We start from the raw sequence: 26,508 nt of genomic DNA on the forward strand, positions 1-26,508 counted from the left end.
GAAACAATTGATCTGCTGTGGTGACCCCTGAAAAAGTATATAATTAAATATTTTTATCAACCTTGCAACTAGTATTTTGAACTTTTTCAACATTTCAACACTCTTGTACGACGGAAAGAAAAAGTATGAATATAATTACATATTTTTATAAACTTTGTCTGTATTTTGAACTTTTTCAACATCAGTCTTGTACGGCCAAATCATCTTGAAGAAAATACAGTACGACAGTTAGCGTTTACGTAATCGAAATGATTGTGTAGTTTGCGACGCTTTACGACATCAGCACTATTCAGCTTCACGGCAGTTAGCCACTTCCTTTCACGCCGGCTCCCTTTCCGGAGACTTTTCCTCCAAACAACACCGGTCCCATTTAAGCCACTTATAATCTGTCACGTTGGATACGGTAAGAACACGATGACCAGCGCAAAGATAAGCGCAAATGACTTTCTTGTGCGCTGTGTCGTATAAGAACCAAATTAAGGTTCGTGCGAGTAACTACTTTGCTAGCTGGTTAGCTTAGCCGAAGCAGCCAGCGTGATGACTGGCCTTGTAGCGTTAGCAGCAGTAGCCCACGGTGGCGGATTGAGCTTCTCTCTGATCAAATTTGAACATTTGTCTTGTGATATAACCTTTGACTAATATACGTCACTTACAAAGTTTATATTTTTTTTCTTCGCAGTTTTCCCGTGGAGGTGTTATATTATCGCCTGGTTAACAATAAGACAAGTGTGTGCAGACGTCAGACACTTTTACTCGTTTTTCCAGATAACCTTCGATTGTCTTCAATGGGTAGATAACTGACAATCAATCCCACAGATAGGGAATTCTGGTGTAAAAATGCCTATAGTTCTGTTAACAATTTACCTAGGAGTCCCTACTTGCTGTAAATAGTGAAATATGTCGAAGGGTCCGTGATGACTAGCCCACTGCGCAATCTGAGCAGTGCCTCCCTTTTTGGAGTGCCCTGCTGGAGACAACTGTGCTGATTAAACCCTGAGACCCTATGGAACATGGCTAAACTGGCCTAAATGCTGCCAACTTACCAAAATGCAATACTTGAACTCATGAAATCCCATGGGCAGGTCATGGCCAAGTTCAACGCACCCGTGATTCAGGACAACCCGTCGGGATGGGGTCCCTGTGCCGTGCCAGAGAAGTTCAAGGACATGCCTTACCAGCCGTTCAGTAAAGGAGACCGCCTAGGGAAGGTCTGCTCCAATCTTTCGGGACGGTTTGTCACTCATTTGGGCTACCTCCACTCACTATGTTGTCGTTGTCTTGTTGTTGTCAGGTCGCCGACTGGACCGGGGCAACTTATCAGGACAAAAGATACACCAGTGAGTTGGACTTTGAAGTTTGAAGCCTCCAAAATGTGAGAACATTACTCGAATGATCGATGGAATAACCAACATTTGGATCTCCATGTGTTTCTACGCACAGACAAGTACTCGTCTCAGTTTGGAGGCGGCAGTCAGTACGCCTACTTCCACGAGGAGGACGAGACCAGCTTCCAACTGGTGGACACGGCCAAGATGCCAAAGACGGCCTATCAGAGGAACCGCATGAGGTTTGCTCAGGTAACCACTCAGCACTCGCAGTGAGAAAACCCTCGACCGTGTCATCCGGTTGAATTTTTGCATTTTGCTCCGACAGAGGAACTTGCGCAGGGACAAGGACCGAAGGAACCTGACACCGTTCAACATGCAGTTACTGCCCAAGAGCGCCAAGCAAAAGGAGAGGTCCGATGATGATTAGTCATAGAAAAAAAATGTAGCCAGTCAGCAGTGTGTATTCATTCCCTCCACTTTTTGTCTTTGCAGGGATCGAATGCGGCTGCAGAAGAAGTTCCAGAAGCAATTTGGCGTTCGTCAAAAGTGGGACCAGAGGTCTCAGGTACAGCCACATTTGAGTTAGATTTCATACTTTTTTTTTATGCTTGAGGATGTCACATGCGGGCGGCTCGGTGGGGCACTGGGTAGCACGTCCGCCTCACAGTTAGGAGGGTGCCGGTTCGATTCCACCTCCGGCCCTCCCTGTGTGGAGTTTGCATGTTCTCCCTGGGCCCGCGTGGGTTTTCTCCGGGCACCCCGGTTTCCTCCCACATTCCAAAAACATGCTTGGTAGGCCGATTGAAGACTCCAAATTGTCCCAAGGTGTGAGTGTGAGTGTGAGTGCGAATGGTTGTCTGTCTCTGTGTGCCCTGCGATTGGCTGGCAACCGGTTCAGGGTGTCCCCCGCCTACTGCCCGATGACGGCTGGGATAGGCTCCAGCACGCCCGCGACCCCCGTGGGGACTAAGCGGTTCAGAAAATGGATGGATGTCACATGCTTGGTTAACACATTGTCCCTTCTGTTAGTCTCTGAAGCTTTTAGATAGGCTCCATTTACTTGCTCCACAAAAGAGCACCCATTGTTAATTTAATTTTTGTGCCAAGGCTCAGCTGAAGCCCAGAGATTCTTCGGTGGAGGTGCGCAGCGACTGGGAGGTGAAGGAGGAGATGGACTTCCCGAGACTCATGAAGATGCGCTACATGGAGGTGGCCGACCCCGTGGACATGTAAGGCCGCCTTGGAAGCCGTGTCTTGCATCTACCCGCTTAACGCCGCCGGCATCCTGCACAGCGAGTGCTGCGGCGCCTTGGAGTACTACGACAAAGCCTTCGACCGCGTCACCACTCGCAACGAGAAGTCGCTGAAGAGCATCAAGAGGATCTTCCACACCGTCACCACCACCGACGACCCCGTCATCCGCAAGGTACGGTCTTGAGGTTTGATATTCCCGTATGATTTTTTTTTCAAAACAAAGAGAGAAAAAAATATGAGCACAATAAAAGCATTGTTATTGCTCTATCTCTATTAAGCTGGCCAAGACCCAAGGCAATGTGTTTGCCACGGACGCCATCTTGGCCACCCTGATGTGCTGCACGCGTTCAGTCAACTCCTGGGACATCATCGTGCAACGAGTGGGTAACAAGCTGTTCTTCGACAAGCGCGACAACTCCGACTTTGGTGAGCAGTCGCATCGCCGCCTCTCCTTTTTATTGCGTGTGCGGCGACTTGACACGTGTGCGGCGCCCGTCAAGATCTGCTGACTGTGAGCGAGACGGCCAACGAGCCGCCGCAGGACGAGGGCAACTCCTTCAACTCCCCGCGGAACCTGGCCATGGAGGCCACCTACATCAACCACAACTTCAGCCAGCAGTGCTTGCGCATGGTGAGAGAGAGAACAAGCGAGTGAGTGTTGTCTGCCAAGACGAGATTTTATACGAGGGTTTGTATGAACTTCAGGGCGGAGAGCGCTACAAGTTTCCTGCCAACAACCCCTTTGTGGAGGAGGACATGGACAAGAGCGAGGTGGCCTCTGTTGCCTACAGGTACCGCCACTGGAAGCTGGGCGAAGACATTGACCTGATTGTCCGCTGCGAGCACGACGGAGTGATGACGGGCGCCAATGGGGAAGTGTCCTTCATAAACATCAAGACCCTCAACGAGTGGGACTCGAGGGTAAGATCACATAGTTGACTTTTTAGACGATCTGATCGTGACGGTTGCGTCTTTCCCTGGCAGCATTGCAACGGCGTTGACTGGCGCCAGAAACTGGACTCTCAGCGAGGTGCCGTCTTGGCCACCGAGCTCAAGAACAACAGCTACAAGTTGGCTCGCTGGACCTGCTGCGCTATGCTGGCCGGCTCCGAGTACCTCAAGCTGGGGTCAGTTTGAAGCCAGTACACTTTACTTCACAAAAATGGCAATGTGTTTCAAAAAGCTCAAAATCATTGACAAGTTTTTTTCCCCATTTCTAACATGTTGCAATTATTCTGAATGCAATTTGTAATAATGTCCGGGTGCAGCTACGTGTCCCGCTACCACGTGAAGGATTCTGCCCGTCACGTGGTTCTGGGCACCCAGCAGTTCAAGCCCAACGAGTTTGCCAGCCAGATCAACCTGAGCATGGAGAACGCTTGGGGCATCCTACGCTGCGTCATCGACATCTGCCGCAAGCTGGACGAGGGCAAGTACCTGATTCTCAAGGACCCCAACAAGGTAAGCAGACCCCCCGACCATCCCTCAGACGAGGGCACTGCCTTCTGATTGGCTCGCCGCTTGCCCCCGCAGCAAGTCATCCGCGTCTACAGCCTGCCTGACGGAACATTCAGCTCCGACGAAGAGGAGGATGAAGAGGAGGAGGAAGAAGATGAGGAGGAAGAAGGTGAGACGGTGAAGACGCTCAAGTTAATCAGCTGACCCACTGCCGTGGAGACTAACGGTAAAATATTTTCTTACAATTCCAGACGAAGAGAACTGAAACACGGTGCCCGGTGACCAAAACAACCTGCCAAACACACACACACACACACACGCATTTAACTTCCCAAACAATAAAATCCATTTGGCTCAAACTGTTCCCCCCCCCCTCCTCAATAAATGTCATCCGGGAGCTTGCAGGTGTACCACCATAACGAGAAAATCAACTGTGCGATTTAAATATCGCCTAAGTGTAAAAGAGTCAACATTATTTCTTCATGTTTAAACATTCAAAGAAACAGGAAATTCTCCTTGCAGGTTGACATGCATCACAAAGTACCCAGTAGCAAGTCACAACTTTAATTTTTAGAAATATTACATACTGCAGGAATTGAACATATGAATTTATCATTTTGAAAATTTATTCTTGCAGTTCAACGAATGAAAACATGATAGTGTCACTTTACAGAGTGAAATGTCTCAGGATGATTGTTTTTTTATTTATATTTACAGCACATCGTCCAGGTGTGTTTGCTTGGCTTTGACAAGTTTTGTACAATTTCAGTTGAACTAATGTCATCAAGACTTTCATCTGTGGTGGCTCGCCAGGACTTTCTGGGTGCTACTGAATGCTGCAACGTTGCTTGTGTCCCCGTTTGTTATCAAGGTAAAACGCTGCCTCTAGGACAGCCTGGTTCTCGCCAAAAGTTTCCAGTCCCCGCACCAGTGAGTCGTACATCCTTTGCCAGGATTCCATCTCCGCCCGCCAGAGAGCACTCCTGGCTCGGAGAAAGTGCGACATTCGGGTCTCGCATCCTTTGGCCAGAGCGACGCCGCTCACGCAGATGATAACAATATCGATACCAATGAAGATTCCGTTAAGCGGAATGAGTCCAGCTCTGGCCGCGTGGGACACCGCCACGGATCCTCTGAGGGCTGCGCTGCCCACGTTGCGGGCGTCGGCCACGGCCCGGTGGACATTTCGTAGCGCTTTCCCACCAACGATGACCACCTTCCCCACCTTTGTGGCCACCTCCTGGTTGCGTGGTGTCTTCACAGTAGAGCTGACGTCTGCGACCAAGCCCACGCTCCTCCTCGTAGTCTCCTCGCAGAGAACTTCAGTGACTGCTGCGTCGAGTAGCCGAGTCTCGCTGCTGATGTCATCCAGACACTCAGCGTCCTCAATGAAGTTCTCTATCACCTCGCAGACTTTCTTCATGCACTTCTGTTTCAGTTTGTAGTCCACAACGGAGGTGACTGCGCAGTTAGCCCAACTGGCAAGACCGAGACCCAGTCCGGTCATACTAAGAACCAGCGAGGTGCCAGCTGTGATGGGAACGAGCGCCAGGCCAGCAATTGACAGCGCACCACTCACCAGGCCCAATGTGCTGCTCGCCACATTGGAGAGCTTCACCCCTTTGTTGTTCCTGACCAGCCCCTCTATGTTCTGGTCCAACTGATCCAGAAGCTCCAGCATTCTGGCCCGACGCTGGCTGAACTCGGCAAGGAAGCGGTGACACGCGTGCTCCTGTAGCCGGAACACCAACCGGAAATCTGCGTCATTCCTGGAGAAGACAGCGATGTGGAAAAAGTTCAGGGTGGTCTAGATCTGCCTCACAGTCAAGAGATTCTGGGTTTGAATCCGGCATCACCTGATGTGGCTACACTTTTGAATGTGACGAAACATCCTGTACGTGTCGTCTGAAGATAATTCCTCAGGGAGATCTACACGGAGTTCTGTGCCAGCTTTGGAGACCAAGTTGAGGCAGAACTTGCTAGATGAAGAGCATGGAGTCAGAATGATTAATGGCTAAGGCAGTTTTGTTGTCCGTTCCAGTGGTTTACCTTTTGTCTAGGAGAAGGCATATTTGTTGCGCGGTCTGCACATATTTGTCGAGAAGATAGGCCAGCACGGCTGTGTTGTCCAGTCTGGGCAAGAAGAAGACTTTAGCATCTTGCTTCAACTCGGCAGCAAGGGGGCAGGCCCGGCGTGCCGCAGCCACGGCAAATGCCACATCGCAGCAGCCAACCCCTTGTGCAAGTTTCACCACCCCTCCACGGAAAACGAGCAGTGAGGTAGTAGCCAGCCTCTCCAGCGCCTCCACGAAGACATCCAGTTCCTCCAAGCCGAGCAAGACGTCCTTAAGCACACAGGCAAGCGCCGCTTCCAGCGCGGTTCGCCTGTTCTCCGCAGCCATCTTGCTCTTCACGTACACCAGGAGATTCTTGCCCAACTTCAGCTCTGCTCTGTTGCCGATGTCTCTTATGGTGTCGATCTCCTTCTCGCGTTGCGTCCTCCACTCGGACATATCTTTGCAGAAGCGGCTCACGGTAGACATGTCAAGCTGGGTGGCCGAGGCGTAGCAGATCAAGATCTCCTTCAGGGCATCCCTGGACAAATATCACAACTTTTAAAGTGGAAAATTTGAATATGTATTCCATTTTTCAGGGCTGTCAGGGAGGACAACGGTAGTGTAATGGATCCTCTTGGGTTTGCTTCTGTTACTACCCTAGATGAAGTGTGCTTTCGTTTGTCAGGGGAGTACCACAGGCAAATATAGCGGAAGTGATGGTGCAGAAGTGACCACAGTCAAGCCATAAAAACCAAACTAAAGATGTTTTGAGAAAGTATTGAGGGGAAATAAAGCATTCTAACGAGTTCAAAAATAACTATACCTGGACTCGTGCATGTTCCCGTCATGAAGTGGATCCAAAGTGTGTGAATGTTTTAGGGGAGTCATTCTGGATCATCTGCTCACACAAGTTTAGCAAACATGTACCTTTTGTTTGATGAGCCTGACTGGCAGGTGAGGCCACGCCCACTTACAACCGCTTGCAACGGTTTTCTATCCAAATCCAAGTTGTGGTCTCTTCTCATGCAGCCCCCCCAAATGAATCTAAAAGATGTTTATTCATATTCATTGTTACTCAGTTGTCCTCTTTTTACCTGAAGACACTGAATGGAGATCAACTGGATGGCTCGTTTCCATGGAAACAACGAAAACCTCCGCTACCAATCAAAAGTGTGTGTCTTTACTTCACTCGTCACTTTATTGTTGTTACAAGCAGTTTTTGAACAGTGAAAGCACTTTTCAAAACACGACAGCACAACACGAGCGCTCTGCCTCGCTTTTTTCTTGCAAGCGTGTTCACGTAACAGGCAAACACACTGGCTTCCGCCGCCGCTGCTGCTGCTGCTGCGTCTGAACAAACTAACAGTCAGTCAGCAGCACACTCGTGGCCCGCAGGCGCGCCAGCACCGCGTCCATGACGATCACGTCTCTCGTCATCAGCAGCAAATGCACAAACAAATCCCCGCTGACGCCACCACAAACTGCAAAGTAGCGCTCTTGTTATGAGTATTTTGTCCACCAGATGACGCCAGAGCGTAACTAAAGACGTCACTGTCCTTTCAGCACCAAACTGAATAATTTTCTTCCCCTCTCCAGTAGTTACCTTTTTTTTTTCTGTGACATAATCACATCCAACATGACCAAATTTGTTGGCTCTTTTTTTTCCAGCTCGCTTTCCATTGGATAGTCGAAAACATCGACCCGGTAGTCTCTTCGAACCTGAAGCTAAATCGAAAGTAGCACAGTTAGATTATGCACAATCTCAACTGTGGGAGGAGCGAAGTGGAGAGAGAGCGCGCACGAGACCGAGCGACCCCCCCCCCCCCCCCCCCCACGCAATGCCAATTAAAAATGTTGGCGTAACATCTTCGCCGAGCCAGCCATTGCTGCTGCAGCGCGCACGCACGCACGCACAACCGTGGGCCTCTTTAAAGCAGCGGAGGAGCTCAGGCTGCACATCGACGAGCTCCATGTGTTCAACATCGTGACATCTTCCAAGCAAGAAGGAGAAGAAGAAGAAGAGGAGGAGGAGGAAGAGAAGGAGGAAGAGAGGAAAGGAGGCATGCATGCACTTCCCCAACACGCAGTAGGAGGCTTTTGACGCCTAGCGGCTCGTCCTGGGTGGCCGACCGGATCATCATCCGGCCGGAGCAGGATCAAGGAGAAGCCGCGCTCATATCGCCGACTCGTCGCCCACCTCCCGCCCGCCGCATGTCGAGTGATGGTCGGCTTGGCTGGCCGGACGCCCCCCCGCTGCCCCCGGATCCCCGCGTGGTGAGCGCAGACCCCCACTCCCGGCGGAAAGAAGCCTCGACCCGGCTCTAGGGCTCCATATGGAAACGGAGGACCAGAATTTTAGGAAAAAGGCCAATCGTTTGATTGAAATTAGATTTTTGTTTTCTTCCTGATTATTTTTGCCCAATGCAATGAATGCATTTTTTACGTTGAATTCGGGCCTGAGAGGACTTGAGAGGAAAAGAGGAAACGAATCAAGCGTTTTTTTCCTTATGCAATGAATGCATTTTTGCTTCGATTGGCCTGCTTTATACGTCGCGAGGGCTTGACAGGTGCAGCATTTCAACGGTGATTTATTGGCCGGCTTTGACGTGCGTGTAAGCGGACAAACAGGTTGGCTGCACAAGCTCAGTTTGCGCTGCTTCTTTTTTTATTCTTATTTTGGAAAAGGCCGATAAAGAGGAGAGAGAGAGAGAGAGGATTTCCATCTTTTCCCCATCCTGCTCGTCGTTTTTTTTCTCTGCTGGCTGGTCCTCATCCAAACGCAACCATAAGGCTCCTGGCGCCTCATCGTCGTCCTCTTCCTCCTCCTCTTCGTCCTCGTCCCTCGTCCCTGTCCTCCTCGTTTTCCGCCTGGCTGAAGTCCCGCACGCCGTCAAATATTTACTTCTTGTACATCAAGCGGAAAGGGGGTCCCCCTTTCATGGAATGCGGAAACATGGGCCTGTTCGACCGCGGAGTGCAGATGCTGCTGACCACGGTGGGCGCCTTCGCGGCCTTCAGCCTCATGACCATTGCGGTGGGCACCGACTACTGGCTCTACTCGCGAGGGGTCTGCAGGAGCAAAAGCGGCAACGACAACGAAACCAGCAAGAAGAACGAGGAGGTCATGACGCACTCGGGGCTCTGGAGGACCTGCTGCCTGGAAGGTAAGTCCCTGGCCGGCACGTCCATAGGCTGACCCCAAGTCAAAACCAAGCACCACAACGAGCAACGTTTGGAGGGGAGTGTTATTGAAAGAACCTCCTGAACTTTAGGTGGGAAATTGACTTTTGGGGTCATTTATCAAAGCCCCAAGTCTATTCGTTTTGCAGGAGAGTGGCTAAAAGTTTGATACGGCTGCAGTAATGGTACTTTTATCATCTCCAGTTTCCTAAACCGGATCCACTTGAAAACGATCCAAGTGGAATCGGCCCACTCTCGTTCACAACAGCCTTGCTAAGGACTGCTAACATTTGTAGAAAACTTTGGGGGTGGGAAAAACGATCTAAACGGCAGGAATTTGGATGCAGAGGACCTTTGTCTTTTGGGCCAAAGGGCCGATTGTTAAAAGTTCTGGGGTCAAACAAACCTGCTTGTGTTGGACTCAAGTCAAAATCAATTCTGTTCTTGACAGACTTTTTGTGAGAAGTGTGAGTGGTGTAATCCTGTGACCCGAGGCTGCGTGTTTGATTCCCACCAGTTGTGTTGTTGTGTGCACAGAACAAATCAATGGGGACACAATGCTGCTGCCTTGTGTGAGCGCGCAGCCAAACGCCACTGGCCACAAACCAACAGGGACTAGCCACTGTGGCAACTACTGCAGTGACTAGCATAGCCACTCGGGACCCCATTTGCATAGTGAAGCACTTGTGTGGCAACTACAGTAACAACTAGTGACTAACATAGTGACTCGCATAAACGCTTCCATCAGTGTAGCGACTACACTAACAACGAGTGTTCCAATTAGTAAAGTAACTGGCAAGTAGCTTAGCAACTAGTGATTAGCATAGTGAATAGTCTCCAGTGTAGCAACTAACATAGCGATTATCATATCTTGGGCGTATGGTGATATTAGTATGGTTGAGACGGTATTGTGAGCTAAATCATGTGTATGCTAAAGTTAACTTGACGGTCAAATAACAGCACAGTGCAAAAAACACTCCTGAGCCAACTAGAGCGTATCACCCTCATCGTCAGAGTTAGTGAATAAGTCGACCTCACTCTGGCCTCCATCTGTTAACAGCCCCCCGATTATGACTTTCCTTTCCCTCAGTGCAAAGCATCTCCGGCGTTTGCATGTGATTGCCGGGTTTCCTCGGCTGAAGTGCAACGCCGCCGCGCCACGATCGGAGACGAGCCCGCCGGTAATTATGTGTCCATTGTGGCGACCACTTGGTTGTATGTAATCACAGAGTGGCATCACCGCGGAGTAGAGGCCCTCCAGTGCACTTCAACTCGCCGTCTTTTCTGAGCACGTCAACATTTGCTAGCAAGAGAAGTCTTCATGGCACGATAATTACATGAGAGCATTAAAAAAAAACACAAAATGTAAAAACAGACAATTGCTTAGACAGTTTGTACATTCACAAAGAAGGCGGTCACTTCTGCTCAGTTAGCTGCCATAACGTTAGTCGTTCTCTGCTGAGGATAAAGAATAGATTAGCAAATGTTTGGCTGTTCCCTCTGCTGTTTAATGGTTCAACATGGATGCTACTCTCCTTAGTGGCTCGATGCCGTTTTGCATTGTGGGTTAGCACTAAGCTCGCTGATTTGCGTCATTGTTTTCGCTGTCACAGTGCGAGCGTTTCATAAGCGGGATGTGTACGGGAAGTTGCGCAGTTCTGGGAAAGACTGGCGCTCACCGTGAGATGGAATGTGGGCCAGTCCGGGAATTTGTTGGATGATGTCATTTCCAGTCCAGTGTGACTGTTCACGCCCTCTCCGTGTATGTGTGTGTGAGTGTGCATGTGTGTGTGTGTGTGCGTGCGTGTGTGTGTGGGCACGCCATGCCAGCGTAGTGGTGCTGGGGTAGAGGATGAATTTTTAATGAGTAGCAGCGTGGCTGGCTCAGATCGCTTTCCAGGACGACAAGGCGCTCATGATCGCAGCAGAAACAGCAGTGTGAGGCGGCAACAGGGAGCATTTTTCACCTGGAAATGACCGGGTGTGTGCGTGTGTGCATGTAACTGGATGTGACTGTATTGTTGCTGTGACATTTTCTCCCGCCCGGCGCTGGTGTGGAGTCAGCGTGTGCGCCTCTCATGTGTCATAGGGTTACATCATCACCGTCATCATCACCACGAGGATGACACAAGCAGCAACGTACCCGGTCAAAAGTATCAGGACAGCCCTTTCCATCCCATTTGGTGTTCCAATACTTGTTGAAGGTGTCCCAATTCTTTTAATTATAAAACTTGTTTTCCTCACTTTCACTGCCTGAAAATGTCTCGATACTTTTTCACTGTCTGTAGGTATCTTAATACCTTTATTATTTTAATTGCACTGGCTTTTATTCCAAACTCTGCCCCAATACATTTGCCCTCCTCTTCACTTATAGCTTTCTGTGGGTGTCCCAATGCTTTCTAGAATGTAAGCTAACTGTAATGTGTCGCTCTTCTCCACATTTGAGCGTTTGCCTCATAATTCCGTGGCGATGACATCATCAGCAAGTCTCGTTTTCTGGCATTATGGCTCACCATAATTGATCATCGGTCGTTAGTTGAGTGGGACGACACATTTTGAAGGAGCCGCAGCGCACGCCTTCACTCAACTGTCACATGCCGCAAGGTCGCTCACACACTTACACGCACGCACACACTCACGCACACACACCACTTTGCTCATTAACTTTATAGACGTGTGTGTTTATGTTCTTTTCTTTTTGTGTGGACATTTTGGCTAGTCCATTAGAACGTGTGTGTTCTTGTCTTTTATTCTTATTGTGGCCTTGATGGCCTACTTTTAGTGAGTTGACATTTTTGGTGAGTGGTAGAACACACAACAGGCATGCATGCCATCACACACCCAATGCACTTGAAAAGCTGTCCTCCATAACGGCGCATTGTACCAAACCCGAGTATCGTGCCATGCCTAGTATCTTCTTGTCTTTGTTTATAAGCAAAGAGGAGATGACATGTGGACACTCACTGAATTGACAATTGCCACAGTGGTGGTGGTGGTGGGGGGGGACTGCGCTTTGACGCAGCCACACTGCAACCATCGGCGTTTTCTTCCTACATTAAAGATTAGCAAGAAGAAAAAAAAAGAACCGCAGCGAAGCGCCACACTGAATACTGGATGTGTCCCCCTAACACACTCGCACACCTTTTTGACCCTCGCTCACGCCACTTCTCCTCCTTCTCCTGCTCACCGGAGATCAATAACCACAAATTAGTTCTTCCGTGGAAGGATGAGGAGCTTGTAGAGTTTGTTAAAATGTGTGTTTGTGTGTGGCGGGCCACCACTTTGAATGCGTGTGTGGCTTTAAGAGGCTGGGTCAGAATGCGAGTGTAGCGTTAGCTGTTGGTCGTTAGCGACAGGCCGTTAATTGGCTAAAGGTTAGCTTCTGTGAACACTCACTTGCCGCTGTGTAGCGAGTGTCTGAAAGCAATTGAAGCGTGGATCCAAATAGTGCAGCGTTGAGTGCTAATCGCTAATGCTAACGTCTTTGCCAGGGTTTGACTGGTCATCACATGAAAGCGTAAAAAGAGCCTCGCGGCGTACAAGTCAATGTCACAACTCGTAATCCACAGCGGTGAAGCCGCAGCGTCAACTTTTTGCACCACTGTCTTTGGGCTTTGGCTGCAGTTTTTTTGCACCTCAGCGAAGGTGCGGTAATTGGCAAAGATGGAGGAAGGTGACTTTGACAGCATGGCTCTTATCTGCTCTTTTTTAAATGGGAGGCAGAAAAAAAAAAGACGAGATACCCTCTGAGCAAGGCTGCAAAGTTGCTCGTGTGTTCGTTCTCCGGACAACGTGGCGTTGGGCACCAGCCAATGGGAGGACGAGAAGTGCATGCTGGGAGTTTTAACGCTAAACCATCGGCGGTTTGCCTTTCGCGGGGTCCGCATTCGTCTTTGTGCAAAGACTTTTGTTATCTCGGCCAATGAGCTTATCAGCCACGCCTGTGCCTGTGCTGAGCTTGGCACTTTTCAGGAACAAGCGCGTAGGGCACGGCGGCGGAATCTTTTCAAACTTTACTTTGAGGCCTTTTTCAAAGATAAGGAAAAGTGTGAGCGCAGGCAAAAATGGTGCTCCACATCTCACTCGATGAAAATCTTCGTTAGTGGAATTACTACACTTTTTTGAAAGCATAACGGCAGGCTGAATCTGTTTGTCATGTGATCAGAGCGTGTCCGCCAAGTGTGAAAGGCCACCATTTTGTTCTCTCTGGCTCTTTAACTCATCTTCATTTACATTGACATTACTTCTTAATTGACTTCTGGCTCAAAGTGACTTCTGCTGCTGATTGGGGGGGAGGGGACACAGGTGGTCTGCTGGTCATCCCTTTGAAAGGACGGTTGACCCGGCGGCCGCCGGGCCTTGCTTTGTCGTTAGCTCCCTAATGTTTAATTCACAAGCGGCGTGCGGCAAAGACACCTTCAATGTGTTGCAGTCACGCTGCGTCAGCTTGAAAGCCACGCTAAGCCGCCTTTTACGCTGACAGCAAAGCATCCCCCCCCCCCTTTTTTTTCGGACACTTTTGACAGAATGCGGGAGCCAAGGTGACCTGGCAACAATCCACCTTCGGAAGTACTGATCTCATTGATGTGTCCACTCACCAATAAAAAGTCACCAAATATTAGTGTATGAAGAACAAGTCACCCCATCATGTCACTCATTAAATGATTGACCTATGACCCGGCAAGAGGGCGGAAGATAAAGAGAGAGTCCAATTTTTATCACCTTCCAATTCTCTTGGGCAGAATTACATCCCCATACTTTTGCCCGTGGACTCTTTCGGTGGCTAACAAACATGCTAACAGTTAGCTCAAATGGTAACGTTGCGTTGTTTGCTTCCTCGACTGCAAACCCATGGCAATGGCGTGTTTTCACTGGCCCCCTGCTGAAGCGTGGCCTCGTTACGCATAGACTGATAGTGGTACGTCGGGGGGGGGGTCATTCCTCGCTGCCTGGACGGGACGTTATCAAGATGAATGCGGTGATTAGACCAATGAATACGCTGTGATTATCAAGATGAATACGCCCATTAGGGGAGCTTCATTGCCCGATAAAAAGGGGCGGGAGGGGGGCAACATGGGACACGCGTGAACGCCATTAGAACGTGCGTGTGTGTCTTGTTCGTGTGAATATATGTGCGTGTGTGTGTGTTGTGGCTAGTTATCAGACCCCTGGGTACAGATGCACCATGTGATCCCCACCTCCTCGCAAGCTGTTACCATGGTAACCAAAGTGATGTCCACATGGCAACAGCTGCCGTAGGGAGCGCAGGGTAGTTGTGGTGGTGGGTGTGGGGGTCTATCTGGCCGGTGACGCATTCAGCGTCCGCCTGGAAAGTTTGTGAGAATTCCACCCACCGGAATCACTAAAGTGAAGTGGCCCTGAATCTCTCCGACATTTCCTCTCCTCCCACTCAGTGACCTCCCTCCCCCTCCATTTACCTTTCCCATCATGCATCTGTTGGTGTCTCATCAAGCTTTTTGTCTGGCTGATGTTTGATGACAGCGGCAGGCCCGGTTGTCTCGCAGGACTTGTTTTTCATCCCACCTGCTCGGAAGCTGTGAGATAAACAGGAAGGCAGCGTTTCTCCGCCTCCTGCAACTCTCACTTGACTTTTTCAATGTGCTCCTTCTGACGATGCGATGGTCGAATACAGATTGGTCATGTCTCCCGTGGCTCACTTGCATAACGCTTAGCCACGTCCCAGAGGTTACCCGTCGTGTTTGGAGGTAACTGGTTGGCGGTAGAAAGAAAGAGAACTTTTGTTCTATGGGCAAAAGTATTGGGACACAGCTTGTGTCAGTGCTGTGTTTCAATACTTTTGGCCAAACTCCACATGCTTCACCACCACTGCTCCCCCTCCACTTCTGTGCTGCTGGTGGAGAGTTTTATGGCTGCATGGACAAGAGTGGACATGAGGGCATAGGGTTAGCACATAGTTCATTCACGCAACGTTTTAGGGGGGGTGGCTTTGAATTTATCCCACACTTGAGTGGAAGCGAATGTCTGAGGATGAGGTGGTGTGACCACTCAGTCGTCTCACAGAACATGCTTATGACTTTGGATGGATGGATGATTTCTTCCATTTGTTTTAGTAGACAAAAAAAATCGCAATCACAGCCACGGATTCCCCCCCATGAAAGCGAATGGAGCCAAAAACAAAGTCCAAATTGTGTTTTTTGGTGCTCAAAGCGTCGCAAATGGCTCAGATTGCGTCCACTTGAACATGCAAGTGAGAGTGCAGCGTTTTGGAGGATGTGCTTCAAAGCTGCAGGCTTGTCCAGCTCTGCCCTTCAAAAAGAATCCAGGCCTCTCCTCTCGCTCTTCTCTCGGTCGCAACACTACCTGTGGATGGAAACCTTTTTAAATTGTGGGCTGCACTACAATGATTTTTATAGTGTGTGTGAAGTTGGCTTAAAAAAATCCTGTCTCCAACCATGGAGGAGATGGTTGCCAGGTGGCCATCACAGCCATGGATTTCCCCCTCTAATGTCCATGTGCTCATCACCATGGGGGTCCCCCTCCCCACACAATCCTGTTGCCATGGCAATCAAAATCTGCCCTCTTAATCAGCGGACGAGTTCACCCTTTGGCCAAGATGTACGTGCACAAACTGCGAAAATCAATATTTCTTATGTTTTATTTGAATTATTTTCGTAACAAGCCTGTGAAGTGAATTCCAAAATTTCATCGGCAGAAACTGAGAACAAACCGTGTAGCGTGTTGCCTTCACTGACCTCATCGGGATTTGTACAGAACAAAGTCGGCATCGGATGCCACTAGCGGAGGTGTCGGCCAAACGAGATCAGCGTCCGTTTGGCGGCACTCCAGCTCGCCACTGTTTACACGTCGCCACCTCCTGCCCACAAGTGTGTTGTGCGAAAAGTGCCGTACACAATAAGGCCGTTTCAGCCAATCAGGAAAATAAAACGATAAGAACAAGTGGTATCAAGAAAAAGCTCATCAGCACTTGTTGTTGTTGACGTCTTTCCCATTTTTGCCTTCCCAGGAAACTTCAAGGGCATGTGCAAACAGATCGATCACTTCCCCGAGGACACGGATTACGAGGCCGACCCGTCCGAGTACTTCCTGCGTGAGTATGCACGCGCACGCGCGAACACACTTAGCTTGACTTTTACCGGAAAGTGCGGCGCTTGTTGGCTGTGTTTGCGACCGGCGTTGGATGCCAGGTTGGCGCTTGGCCGCCGCTTGCTCGCTCGCTGGCGTGTGTGTTACACTCCAGTCAGTCAACACTGTGTCCATTGATTACTGCGCCGTGTGCAAACAAGACAGCGGCCCCTTTCGCGCAGACTTCTTAACGGCTTCGCGGCGGGCGGCTTTGCGCAACTCAGGAGCTTGTCACCGTGGTTACCGTCCCCATGCGGCTCGGGTGTTTGTTACCATGGCGACGGGGTCTGTTTTGAAAGGTGTAGGATCGGTAGCCTGCCTTTTGCCGTGCTTGGTCCCCCGCTTTTTTCTCGTTCCCCATCTTTCCAATGCTGCGTCACTGCTAATTAGGGGTTTGTTTCACGCATGATCAGAGGTCAAAGGCCGTCATCTTCAAGTGGCAGTTGCATCAATGTGCTTTGCTTGCACCACTGTGCTAGACTTGCGCTTGGCATGAAAATAGGGACCTGATAGTTTAGCAACAAACTTTGAAGTGGTCTCAATTTTGTTTGTTTGTTGTCTGAAAACATTTAAAAAATGACAGTCCTTGCAAATTGTGGTTGGTAGCTGTGCGTGCAAATTTGCTAGCTGAAGCGCCGCCAATTAGACGGTTTGACTTTGTGCTCTGAGCGCTGGCTGCCCATCTGGATACGCCAGAGTAGGCTAACAGCGGCGCTAATGATGCTAAGAACAGCGGCGGCAGCGGCGCCGATGACAGCGGACCTTAACCCCTCCGACCGCACCCTGATTGGACGAGAGAGCTCCCAGTGGCTGGCCAATTAGGACACTGGCATCCATAAATATTTCAGCCTCCTTCTTTATGTGGGTCAGGCTGCCATCACTTTCATGTCAGGACGCCGGCGAGTGTCATCGCACAACACACACAGAGTCCATCCATCCATAACGTCATTAAAAATGCAGTCATATATATCTTGTCATTCAAATCATGCTATGCTAAACATCAGTGCAGCCGAGCTTAAACATCATGCCACATTAAAACTCATGCAATCATGTCAAATTAAAAAGGAGGTCATGACATCATGTCAAAAAAATGACATTTTAGTTCTACGTGTCAATGTTGTGAAGAAAATCATATGATAATCATTTACACAATGACCAGCAAGGTGGCCTCCTCCTCTTCATTATCCTCCTCCTCTTTTTCCTCCTCTGCCATTACGCAACGCTCGGCATGTCACTCCAGGTGAAGGCCCGCCCGGAAGTGACATCACACATGGCCAAAAATGGAGGGGGGGCGCACCGCCGATGTCGCCACATTTCGTGGCGAGGAGTCAAAATAGGCACCAACCAAACGCTGATCTGCCCACACACACACACACACACACACACACACACACACACACACACACACACACACACACACACACACACACACACACACACACACACACACACACACACACACACACACACACACACACACACACAAGACACACGCTTACAGCTTTCCTCTGTCTCGCTTTTGAAAATGGAATCAAAATGGGGAAAATTTCACTCACATGGTGCCCATCATGTCATGAAAAACAAATCATACTATACATAAATCCTGCTACCAATGTCACACACTAAACATGGTGTCACATCATACATCATGTCATTTAAAAAATGAAATCACACTATATGCAAAATAATGATGTCACATGTCTCAGGATACGACATTTCATAAAAGGAGTCTGACACTCATGCACACGCTACAAAGAGCCCGGGTGTGTGTCGGCGCATGTGCGCGTGTGTGTCTTTGCGTGCGTGCTTGTCGCGTGGCCCTTTGCCGCTCCAGCCGGGCTTATGTAAGGCAGCTGAGGCGCACCGAAGCGCCAGTGGCTTTTTAGATGATGGCGTGTGTGAGATCCCATCATGCACTACTCCGCCGGGCGAGGACGACGACGACGATGAAGAGGAAGATGAGAAAGACAAGGAGGAGGCAAAAAGAAACGCCCCGTTATGTAAGAAGTCTCTTCACAAAAGCGAAGACGCCCATCATAGGGAGAGAAGTGCTGCTGTCTTGCGCAATACTTGGTCATGCTAAGAAAATAAAGTTTGCAAAAGTGTTCGTCTTTTATTTGAAAAACTAGAAAATGTAAACTTTCTGCAGAAATTGTATGAAATGTTTTCATTTTAACTAGACTGGTAAAAGTAAAACCCAGTAGAACTTAGAGCAATGTTAAAAACAAGAGAGCGTATGATTTCCCACTTAACTTCAGATGCATTTTATAAGGCATGCAAGTTTTAGGCATGTCAACTTTAAGGTCAAACAGGAAGAGAAAATGTGTTTTAATTTATTGCCCAGTGACTGTGGGCCATCTGTTGCCTAGGAGACAAGGTGGCATCAGCATATCATAGATTTCACGCAGGCAACCCGAGCAGTTCCTGCGTGTCAGGCCCAGACCCGTCAATTTTATCAGGCCAGCTGAGGCCAGCGTCCAGTCTGCTTTGGGGCCGCAGGGTGATGGCAATGCAACAACTCATCAATACTGGCGGATAGTCTCTGATCAACTGCAAGCACCAACCCTACTTTGAAACCTTAACCCGAGTTTGAAACTCTAACTGCCAAAACCCTAGTTTTTTACCCCGGTTTGAAGCGCTAACCCTAATTTGAAACGCTAACCCTAGTTTTTGACCCCACTTTGAAGCACTAACCCTAATTTGAAACACTAACCCTAATTTTTGAACCCTTTCACCCCGATTTTGAACTCTAACCCTAGTTTTTAAACCCTTTGACCCTGATTTGGAACTCTAACCCTAGTTTTTTAACCCCTTGACCCCGATTTGGAACGCTAACCCTAGTTTTTGAACCTGTTGACCCCAATTTGGAAAGCTAACCCTAGTTTTTAAACCCCTTGACCCTGATTTGGAACGCAAACCCTAGTTTTTGACCCCAGTTTGAAGCGCTAACCCTAATTTAATACACTTACCTTAGTTTTTTACCCTAATTTCAAACATTAACCCTATTTGAAACACTAACCTTAGTTTTTTACCCCATTTTGAAACGCTAATCCTAATTTGAAAGACTAACCCTAGTTTTTGACCCCACTTTGAAGCGCTAACCCTAATTTGAAACACTAACCCTAGTGTTTGACCCAGGTTTGAAGCACTAACTAATTCGAAACGCTAACCTTTGTTTGAAACCCTAGTTTGAAACCATAATGTATCCTTTTCTGTCAACAATAAGTAACACAGGTGTCGCACCATGCCAGTGTCACACAATATGAGCCCACGGGTCGCCATGTTTGTCATTAGTTGCGTGGATCAATACGCAGCTGGCGGTAACCGTCCAGTGTGGGGGGGGGGGGCTTACTATGTGCACGCATGCGTTAGTCAGTGACTCACTCTGAATCTCCCCTATCATCGTCTTACGAAATGTGGGTCACCGAGTCAACGACGCACCTCATCTGAAGAGGCAAACGGGAACGGGATGCCGTGTTTGTTTTGCGGCGGGGCGGGCACGGGAAATCCTCCCGTCTGGTGGGCTTCGTTGTCTCAGCAGGAGAAAGAAATTAAGTAGCCACCTGCCAATCAAGCAAGGGCAGTTTTCTTCAGTAGCTCGACTCATTCCTTGAATTTCAGCTGCTGACTTATATTTTTAAATATCTTCAAATATTTTTCTTATTTTCTCAGAAATGTTTTCTTTACACAGTGCAAAAGTGAGACAACTGATAGCACTGTCAGCAATGTAGGTCTTTTTTTCTGGGTAAGGTTTAGAACTTTTTGAATGACATTCGGGCTTCATTCCACTTTGTGCTGTTTTAAGATCACTTGGAATTATCTGTCAGCTTACGTTTGGCTTATTCCACCATGTGTGTTAAAAAAGAAGCAAGGATCAAACATAAATTTGCAGCACTGTACTGTGTCCAACTCTTTTTGGCGCTGGGATGCAATTATGAATCAAATGAAGGCAAAGTGACACCGAGCACACGTGCGCTTGGCTCCCAAAACAGGCCCCTTGATATTCGATTCCGTTTTATGGCTGCCAAGTTAGCTCAGCGACTCTTTTGACCCCAACGTCACCATTTTACTCGCGTTAGCGATTAGCCGCTGCGCTAATGATGATGTCGGATGACGTTTGAAGGACGCGGTGGCTCCTGCGCCGCGGCCCGCCGGGCATACAATACGTGCCAGAGCCCCGCGGCGTCCGGCCGCCAGCCCGCCCGCCCACCATCAACGCTGCTGCGTACCCAGAAGTGCCATTACATAATGTCCTCATACACAAAGTATACGTCCTTGTGTTGATGGAGTATTTCACAGCCCTGACGGGGAGTTGATTGGGGTGTGCGCACACACATGCCGAGATGGATACTAATCTGCTTTTGTTTTTTTACTTCTCCCTCCTCCTTCTACCTTGAGTACGTATATTTACACCAAAAGTTCCAGGAAGTTCTTCCTGGACCTTCTGTGTCGAGGAACTCTAAGAAATCAGTTTTATTGAACAACCCAATCCATTATAAGTATCAACATGAGCACAAAGTCTCAGAAGCACCTTCAAAAGGGTCTGCGATACCAGCTGGAACTGAATTTAGACACGAGTGGTTCCTAGTCTCAGGAGGTCAAGTTGTTTGTGTCTTGTATTTGTTTGCAGGCGCAGTGAGAGCGTCTAGCATCTTCCCCATCCTCAGCGTCATCCTGCTCTTTATGGGAGGTCTGTGCATAGCTGCCAGTGAGTTCTACAAGTCCAGACACAACATCATCCTCAGCGCGGGGATCTTCTTTGTGTCTGCAGGTCCGTTCTCAAACTTTGAGCCCAAAACACACTCAATCGCACTCTAAAGCTCAACCTCATCATATTCCAGCTTCTGTTGCCAGCTGGGAAAAGCAGTTTAAGCACCGCAAGCTATTTGCTTGAGTTAAAAGATACTTCTTCTTTTGGGTTTATTGGTGCATTGGCGCCACCAACTGGCCGGAGGTTGCAGGAACATGAAATACATAAACTGGTCATCTTGCTCGCAACTATTGATTACATGAGCAATAACGATACATCTTGAAATATCTTGCCTCAGCGCTATTCACGGTGGTATAGACATTTTTAAAGCCATCGCTCGGCAGATTTGATCTTAAATTGTGACCAAAACCTTTACAAACAATTTGAACTTCACAGGTAGAACAGATCATCCATCCATCCATCCATCTTTTTCCGCTTATCCGGGGTTGGGTCGCGGGGGCAGTAGCTTTAGGAGGGACTCCAAGACTTCCCTCTCCCCTGCCACTTCATCCAGCTCATCCCGGGGGATCCCAAGGCGTTCCCAGGCCAGCTGAGAGACATAGTCTCTCCAGCACGTCCTGGGTCGTCCCTGGGGTCTCCTACCGGTGGAACATGCCCGGAACACCTCCCCAGGGAGGCGTCCAGGAGGCATCCTGATAACGTGGAGGAGTAGCGACTCTACTCCAAGTCTCTCCCGGATGACCGAGCTTCTCACCCTATCTCTAAGGGAGAGCCCGGACATCCTGCGGAGAAAACTCATTTCGGCCGCTTGGATCCGGGATCTCGTTCTTTTGGCCACGACCCATAGCTCGTGACCATAGGTGAGGGTAGGAGCGTAAATCGACCGGTAAATTGAGAGCTTTGCCTTTTGGCTCAGCTCTCTCTTCACCACAACGGACCGGTACAGGGTCCGCATTACTGCCGACGCTGCACCGATCCGCCTGTCGATCTCGCGCTCCATCCTCCCCTCACTTGTGAACAAGACTCCAAGATACTTGAACTCCTCCACTTGGGGCAGGATCTCATCCCCGATCCGGAGAGGGCATTCCACCCTTTTCCGATCGAGGACCATGGACTCGGATTTGGAGGTGCTGACCCTCATCCTGACTGCTTCATACTCGGCTGCGAACTGTTCCAGCGAGAGCTGGAGATCACGGCCTGAAGAAGCCAACAGCACCACGTCATCTGCAAAAAGCAGAGACGTGATGCTGAGGTCCCCAAACCGGACCCCCTCAACGCCTCGGCTGCGTCTAGAAATTCTGTCCATAAAAATTATGAACAGAATCGGTGACAAAGGGCAGTCTTGGCGGAGTCCAACCCTCACTGGGAACGAATCCGACTTACTGCCGGAAATGCGGACCAGACTCTGGCATCGGTGATACAGGGACCGAACCACCCTTATCAGTTGGCTCGGCACCCTGTACTCCCAAAGCACCCTCCACAGAACCTCCCGAGGGACACGGTCGAACGCCTTCTCCAAATCCACAAAACACATGTGGACTGGTTGGGCGAACTCCCATGCACCCTCGAGGATCCTGCCGAGGGTGTAGAGCTGGTCCACTGTTCCACGGCCAGCACGAAAGCCACACTGCTCCTCCTGAATCCGAGGTTCGACCTCCCGACGGACCCTCCTCTCCAGCACCCCTGAATAGACCTTACCGGGGAGGCTGAGGAGTGTGATTCTCCTGTAATTGGAACACACCCTCCGGTCCCCCTTCTTAAAGAGGGGAACCACCACCCCAGTCTGCCAATCCAGAGGCACTGTCCCCGATGTCCACGCAATGTTGTAGAGGCGTGTCAGCCATGACAGCCCCACAACATCCAGAGCCTTTAAGAACTCCGGGCGGATCTCATCCACCCCCGGGGCCTTGCCACCGAGGAGTTTTTTAACTACCTCAGTGACTTCGACCCCAGAGATTGGAGAATCCGCCTCAGAGTCTCCAGGCCCTGCTTCCTCAATGGAAGGCGTGTAGGTGGAATTGAGGAGGTCTTCGAAGTATTCTCCCCACCGACTCACGACGTCCCGAGTCGAGGTCAGCAGCACGCCATCCCCACTGTAAACAGTGTTGACGTTGCACTGCTTCCCCCTCCTGAGACGCCGGATGGTGGACCAGAATTTCCTCGAAGCCGTCAGGAAGTCATTCTCCATGGCCTCACCAAACTCCTCCCACGCCCGGGTTTTGCGTCAGGAGATTCTGCCAGACGTTCCCAGCAGACCCTCGCAGAGCATTTGGGTGGGCCAGGTCGGACCGGCATCTTCCCCCACCATCGGAGCCAATCCACCACCAGGTGGTGATCAGTTGACAGCTCCGCCCCTCTCTTCACCCGAGTGTCCAAAACATGCGGTCGCAAATCCGATGACACGACTACAAAGTCGATCATCGAACTGCGGCCTAGGGTGTCCTGGTGCCAAGTGCACCCTTATGTTTGAACATGGTGTTCATCATTGAAAATCCGTGTCGAGCACAGAAGTCCAATAATAGAATACCGCTCGGGTTCAGATCGGGGGGCCGTTCCTCCCAATCACGCCCCTCCAGGTCTCACTGTCATTGCCCACGTGAGCATTGAAGTCACCCAGTAGAACGATGGAGTCCCCAGAAGGAGCGCTCTCCAGCACTTCCTCCAGGGACTCCAAGAAGGGTGGGTACTCTGAGCTGCCGTTTGGTGCATAGACACAAACAACAGTCAGGACCCGTCCCCCCACCCGAAGGCGGAGGGAGGCTACCCTCTCGTTCACCGGGGTGAACCCCAATGTGCAGGCGCCCAGCCGGGGGGCAATAAGTATACCCACACCTGCTCGACGCCTCTCACCGTGGGCAGATCACTTTGTGAGAAAAACCTCCAAGCCACATGCTGAGTCTGTTTGGTGAATTCTGTTCTCTGCTTTGCGCAGGCCTGAGCAACATCATCGGAATCATCGTGTACATATCAGCCAACGCGGGCGACCCGTCCAAGAGCGACTCCAAAAAGAATTCGTACTCATACGGCTGGTCTTTCTACTTTGGGGCGTTGTCCTTCATCATGGCGGAGATGGTGGGCGTCCTGGCCGTGCACATGTTCATCGACCGCCACCGGCAGCTCCGGATCGGGACACGCGGCACCGACTACCTCCAGGGCTCGGCGGTGTCCCGGGTCCCAAGCTACCGCTACCGCTACCGGCGCCGCTCACGTTCCTCATCGCGCTCCACGGACCCGGCGCATTCGCGCGATGCCTCCCCGTTGGGCCTCAAGGCCTTCGGCGCGCTGCCCTCCACCGAGATCTCCATGTACACGCTGCCGCGCGACACCCTCAAGTCTGGAGGGGCACCGTCTGCTAACGCCGCTTACAACTCGGAGCGGGACCACAACTTCCTGCAGGTGCACAACTGCATCCAGAAGGACGCCAAAGACTCAGCGCACGGGAACGCGGCCGCCAACCGGCGCACCACCCCCGTATGAGGGGGTACCACCCCGCCCCGCCTATAGGACACATAATGTTTTCTGCATGACTACTCCGGAAGCTTCCAGAAGCTCGGAAGAGGTCAGAGCCACCCAGACAAACGCCTCCTTTATTTTTGGACTCATTGTTTTGCATTCAAACTGTGAATTGTTACAGCCTGGCCTGTAACTTCTAGTAAAGCTACTATTAATATAAATATACGTTACTTTTATAAAGATTCATAAGAATAATCAAGAGATACCGACTACTTTACTGAAGCAAAAAAGACAACTAGGAGTTAAGTGCTGTTGGTGACTCTTTTAGAAGCTTAGAATAATAAACTATTGTGATTTTTTTAATAGAAAAAAAACTTGAAAATGTGAACGCGTACCAGAGAGTCCGAAACAAAGTGCATGCTATTAAAATTGCAGCAAAGTTGAGTTTTAATCATCCCAAAAGGGAAAAAGCTATTTATGATTTTGTGTGTATTTTTTGTATTTTTTTTCTTTTATGCTTTTGTGAGCCAAACCAAACAAAAAAATGATTTTTTTTTTAAACATTAGTTTGATGACTATATAAATATATGCACACATACACACGTAATGTCCTTTCTTTAAAAAAACAAAACTAAAAAAACCTCACAGCCTTTGCCATGTTTTGTTTATCTTTTTGATTTGTAAGCTTCAACTGGAAACTCTTTAAAAAGGTGCCAAAAGCGAACGATCCTTCAACTTGGAATAAACACCAATCCCAGTGGGGGGGGGGGGAGGTAATCAATCAACAGCGTGTTTCTCATGATGAATGCTTATTGGCTTTGGTTCCTTCATGCTAACATGCTACATGCTACCACATTGCAGGCCTCGTCTAGGGTGCGCTATGGCAGAATTTTCCAGCAAATGAAACAAGCCTATAACAAGTTAACCATTCTGTGACAGTGTGAGGTGCCACGTGGGGTCCCGCCAATTGGTTGGCTTGCATAACATCATAAAACAGTCATACAGGATTCATGAATGAGCAGTTTTTGACAGTGTCCAAGACAACAAGTAGTACTACCACTCACCTTAACAACAACGCTGTGGAGTAGACCTGCATGCTTGCGATGATACAAATGGCAGCAGCCGCTGGCAAAAGGAGAAAGAACAAGAAACACCTTTTAGTTTCCACCCGGTTGTGCTAAAAGCTTCACGGAGCAAGCGGCGCGGAGTGCAGACTTGTAACACAAACAGCAGGATGCTGACAGGTGGGTTGGTACCTTTTTGAGTTGGGCGACTCGCAAGGACGACCTCTTCCTTGTGTAGGGTAGGGATGTCTACAATGAAGCACACAAAGACATCAAAACATTTGTGCTTAGTGTGAAACTGCCCAATGACCTTTTTGTGACTTTGTTGGACATGTGGTTGAGGACTCATGAGAGCTTGCGGAGGGCGACGTCACCCCCACAGGACCATTGTCACATAAAATGCAGGCGGGTGGTGGTTACGCCGCATTTGTGTTTTTGCATTATTGTGCAGGCTCGAACATTTAAACGTGCGTGTGTGTGCACGTGGGATGTTTATGCTGACCATCAAGCAGTTGCTGTCTGTTCTCTCACCCCAGGTTCTTGTCATCGTTGGGTCAGCTGGAGTTGAACGACGAAAAGGTCAGTGGTGCACACTTTACATGTGCAGCACACATAAAGCCCTTTTTCTAGCATTCAAAAATTGGGGCGAGACTCCTCCAATCTGGTGAGACTTGACTAAGTCCCTTTATCAACAAGTGAATGAAAACATTGACAATTTTCCAATATTACATCCAATACAGTAATACATCTAAATGTGCTATGAAGCTGCTGGTGCATAGTACTGCCCACTGCTGGTACGAAGTGTAAAAATAGTGCGAGTTAGTTGGGAAGGTTATGGTGTGTGTGTGTATGGGGGGGGCTTGTGGTATCTCACAGGA

The 26,508-nt window shown here is 49.5% G+C and overlaps 3 protein-coding genes across 4 annotated transcripts; 2 read left to right on the plus strand and 1 right to left on the minus strand.

The window, feature by feature from the left end:
* Window positions 1–248: 248 nt before the first annotated feature.
* Window positions 249–4,399, plus strand: eif3d (eukaryotic translation initiation factor 3, subunit D). 2 transcript variants are annotated; one of them, XM_049743839.2, is made up of 15 exons: window positions 249–403; window positions 1,083–1,208; window positions 1,292–1,337; window positions 1,441–1,577; window positions 1,654–1,739; window positions 1,821–1,893; window positions 2,436–2,557; window positions 2,622–2,754; window positions 2,861–3,008; window positions 3,083–3,213; window positions 3,288–3,503; window positions 3,567–3,709; window positions 3,851–4,043; window positions 4,116–4,209; window positions 4,292–4,399. In XM_049743839.2, exons 2-15 carry the CDS (start codon window positions 1,086–1,088, stop codon window positions 4,303–4,305), a joined length of 1,659 nt encoding a protein of 552 aa, XP_049599796.1. In that variant the 5' UTR covers window positions 249–403; window positions 1,083–1,085; the 3' UTR covers window positions 4,306–4,399. The 2 variants fall into 2 exon arrangements, with proteins under 2 accessions (XP_049599796.1, XP_049599797.1); XM_049743840.2 differs by having other exon boundaries at window positions 2,442–2,557.
* Window positions 4,400–4,583: 184 nt separating this feature from the next.
* On the minus strand, window positions 4,584–7,889 carry apol (apolipoprotein L). The gene is made up of 4 exons (XM_049743838.2): window positions 6,921–7,889; window positions 6,090–6,635; window positions 5,897–6,019; window positions 4,584–5,809 (listed from the first exon to the last, which is right to left on the minus strand). The coding sequence occupies exons 1-4, from the start codon at window positions 6,983–6,985 to the stop codon at window positions 4,867–4,869; spliced, it is 1,677 nt and encodes a 558-aa protein (XP_049599795.1). The 5' UTR covers window positions 6,986–7,889; the 3' UTR covers window positions 4,584–4,866.
* Window positions 7,890–7,931: 42 nt separating this feature from the next.
* Window positions 7,932–25,164, plus strand: cacng2a (calcium channel, voltage-dependent, gamma subunit 2a). Its single transcript, XM_049743843.2, has 4 exons — window positions 7,932–9,261; window positions 16,284–16,367; window positions 21,033–21,173; window positions 24,046–25,164. The coding sequence occupies exons 1-4, from the start codon at window positions 9,036–9,038 to the stop codon at window positions 24,588–24,590; spliced, it is 996 nt and encodes a 331-aa protein (XP_049599800.1). The 5' UTR covers window positions 7,932–9,035; the 3' UTR covers window positions 24,591–25,164.
* Window positions 25,165–26,508: the final 1,344 nt, after the last annotated feature.

Source organism: Syngnathus scovelli, chromosome 16, assembly GCF_024217435.2.
Source record: "Syngnathus scovelli strain Florida chromosome 16, RoL_Ssco_1.2, whole genome shotgun sequence".
NCBI lineage: Eukaryota > Metazoa > Chordata > Actinopteri > Syngnathiformes > Syngnathidae > Syngnathus > Syngnathus scovelli.

What these genes read in the sequence shown, in the direction of transcription:
- eif3d (XM_049743839.2), top strand. Translation starts at nt 1,086, where the DNA reads ATGGCCAAGTTCAACGCACCCGTGATTCAGGACAACCCGTCGGGATGG. An exon ending in AGTGGGACCAGAGGTCTCAG is followed by an intron (nt 1,894 to 2,435) that starts GTACAGCCACAT and finishes TTTTGTGCCAAG; the next exon opens with GCTCAGCTGAAGCCCAGAGA. An exon ending in GCGCGACAACTCCGACTTTG is followed by an intron (nt 3,009 to 3,082) that starts GTGAGCAGTCGC and finishes GCGCCCGTCAAG; the next exon opens with ATCTGCTGACTGTGAGCGAG.
- apol (XM_049743838.2), bottom strand. Translation starts at nt 6,985, where the DNA reads ATGACTCCCCTAAAACATTCACACACTTTGGATCCACTTCATGACGGG. An exon ending in GGGAACATGCACGAGTCCAG is followed by an intron (nt 6,636 to 6,920) that starts GTATAGTTATTT and finishes ATATTTGTCCAG; the next exon opens with GGATGCCCTGAAGGAGATCT. An exon ending in TGCCTTCTCCTAGACAAAAG is followed by an intron (nt 6,020 to 6,089) that starts GTAAACCACTGG and finishes CTCTTCATCTAG; the next exon opens with CAAGTTCTGCCTCAACTTGG.
- cacng2a (XM_049743843.2), top strand. Translation starts at nt 9,036, where the DNA reads ATGGAATGCGGAAACATGGGCCTGTTCGACCGCGGAGTGCAGATGCTG. An exon ending in GAGGACCTGCTGCCTGGAAG is followed by an intron (nt 9,262 to 16,283) that starts GTAAGTCCCTGG and finishes TTGCCTTCCCAG; the next exon opens with GAAACTTCAAGGGCATGTGC. An exon ending in GATCTTCTTTGTGTCTGCAG is followed by an intron (nt 21,174 to 24,045) that starts GTCCGTTCTCAA and finishes TGCTTTGCGCAG; the next exon opens with GCCTGAGCAACATCATCGGA.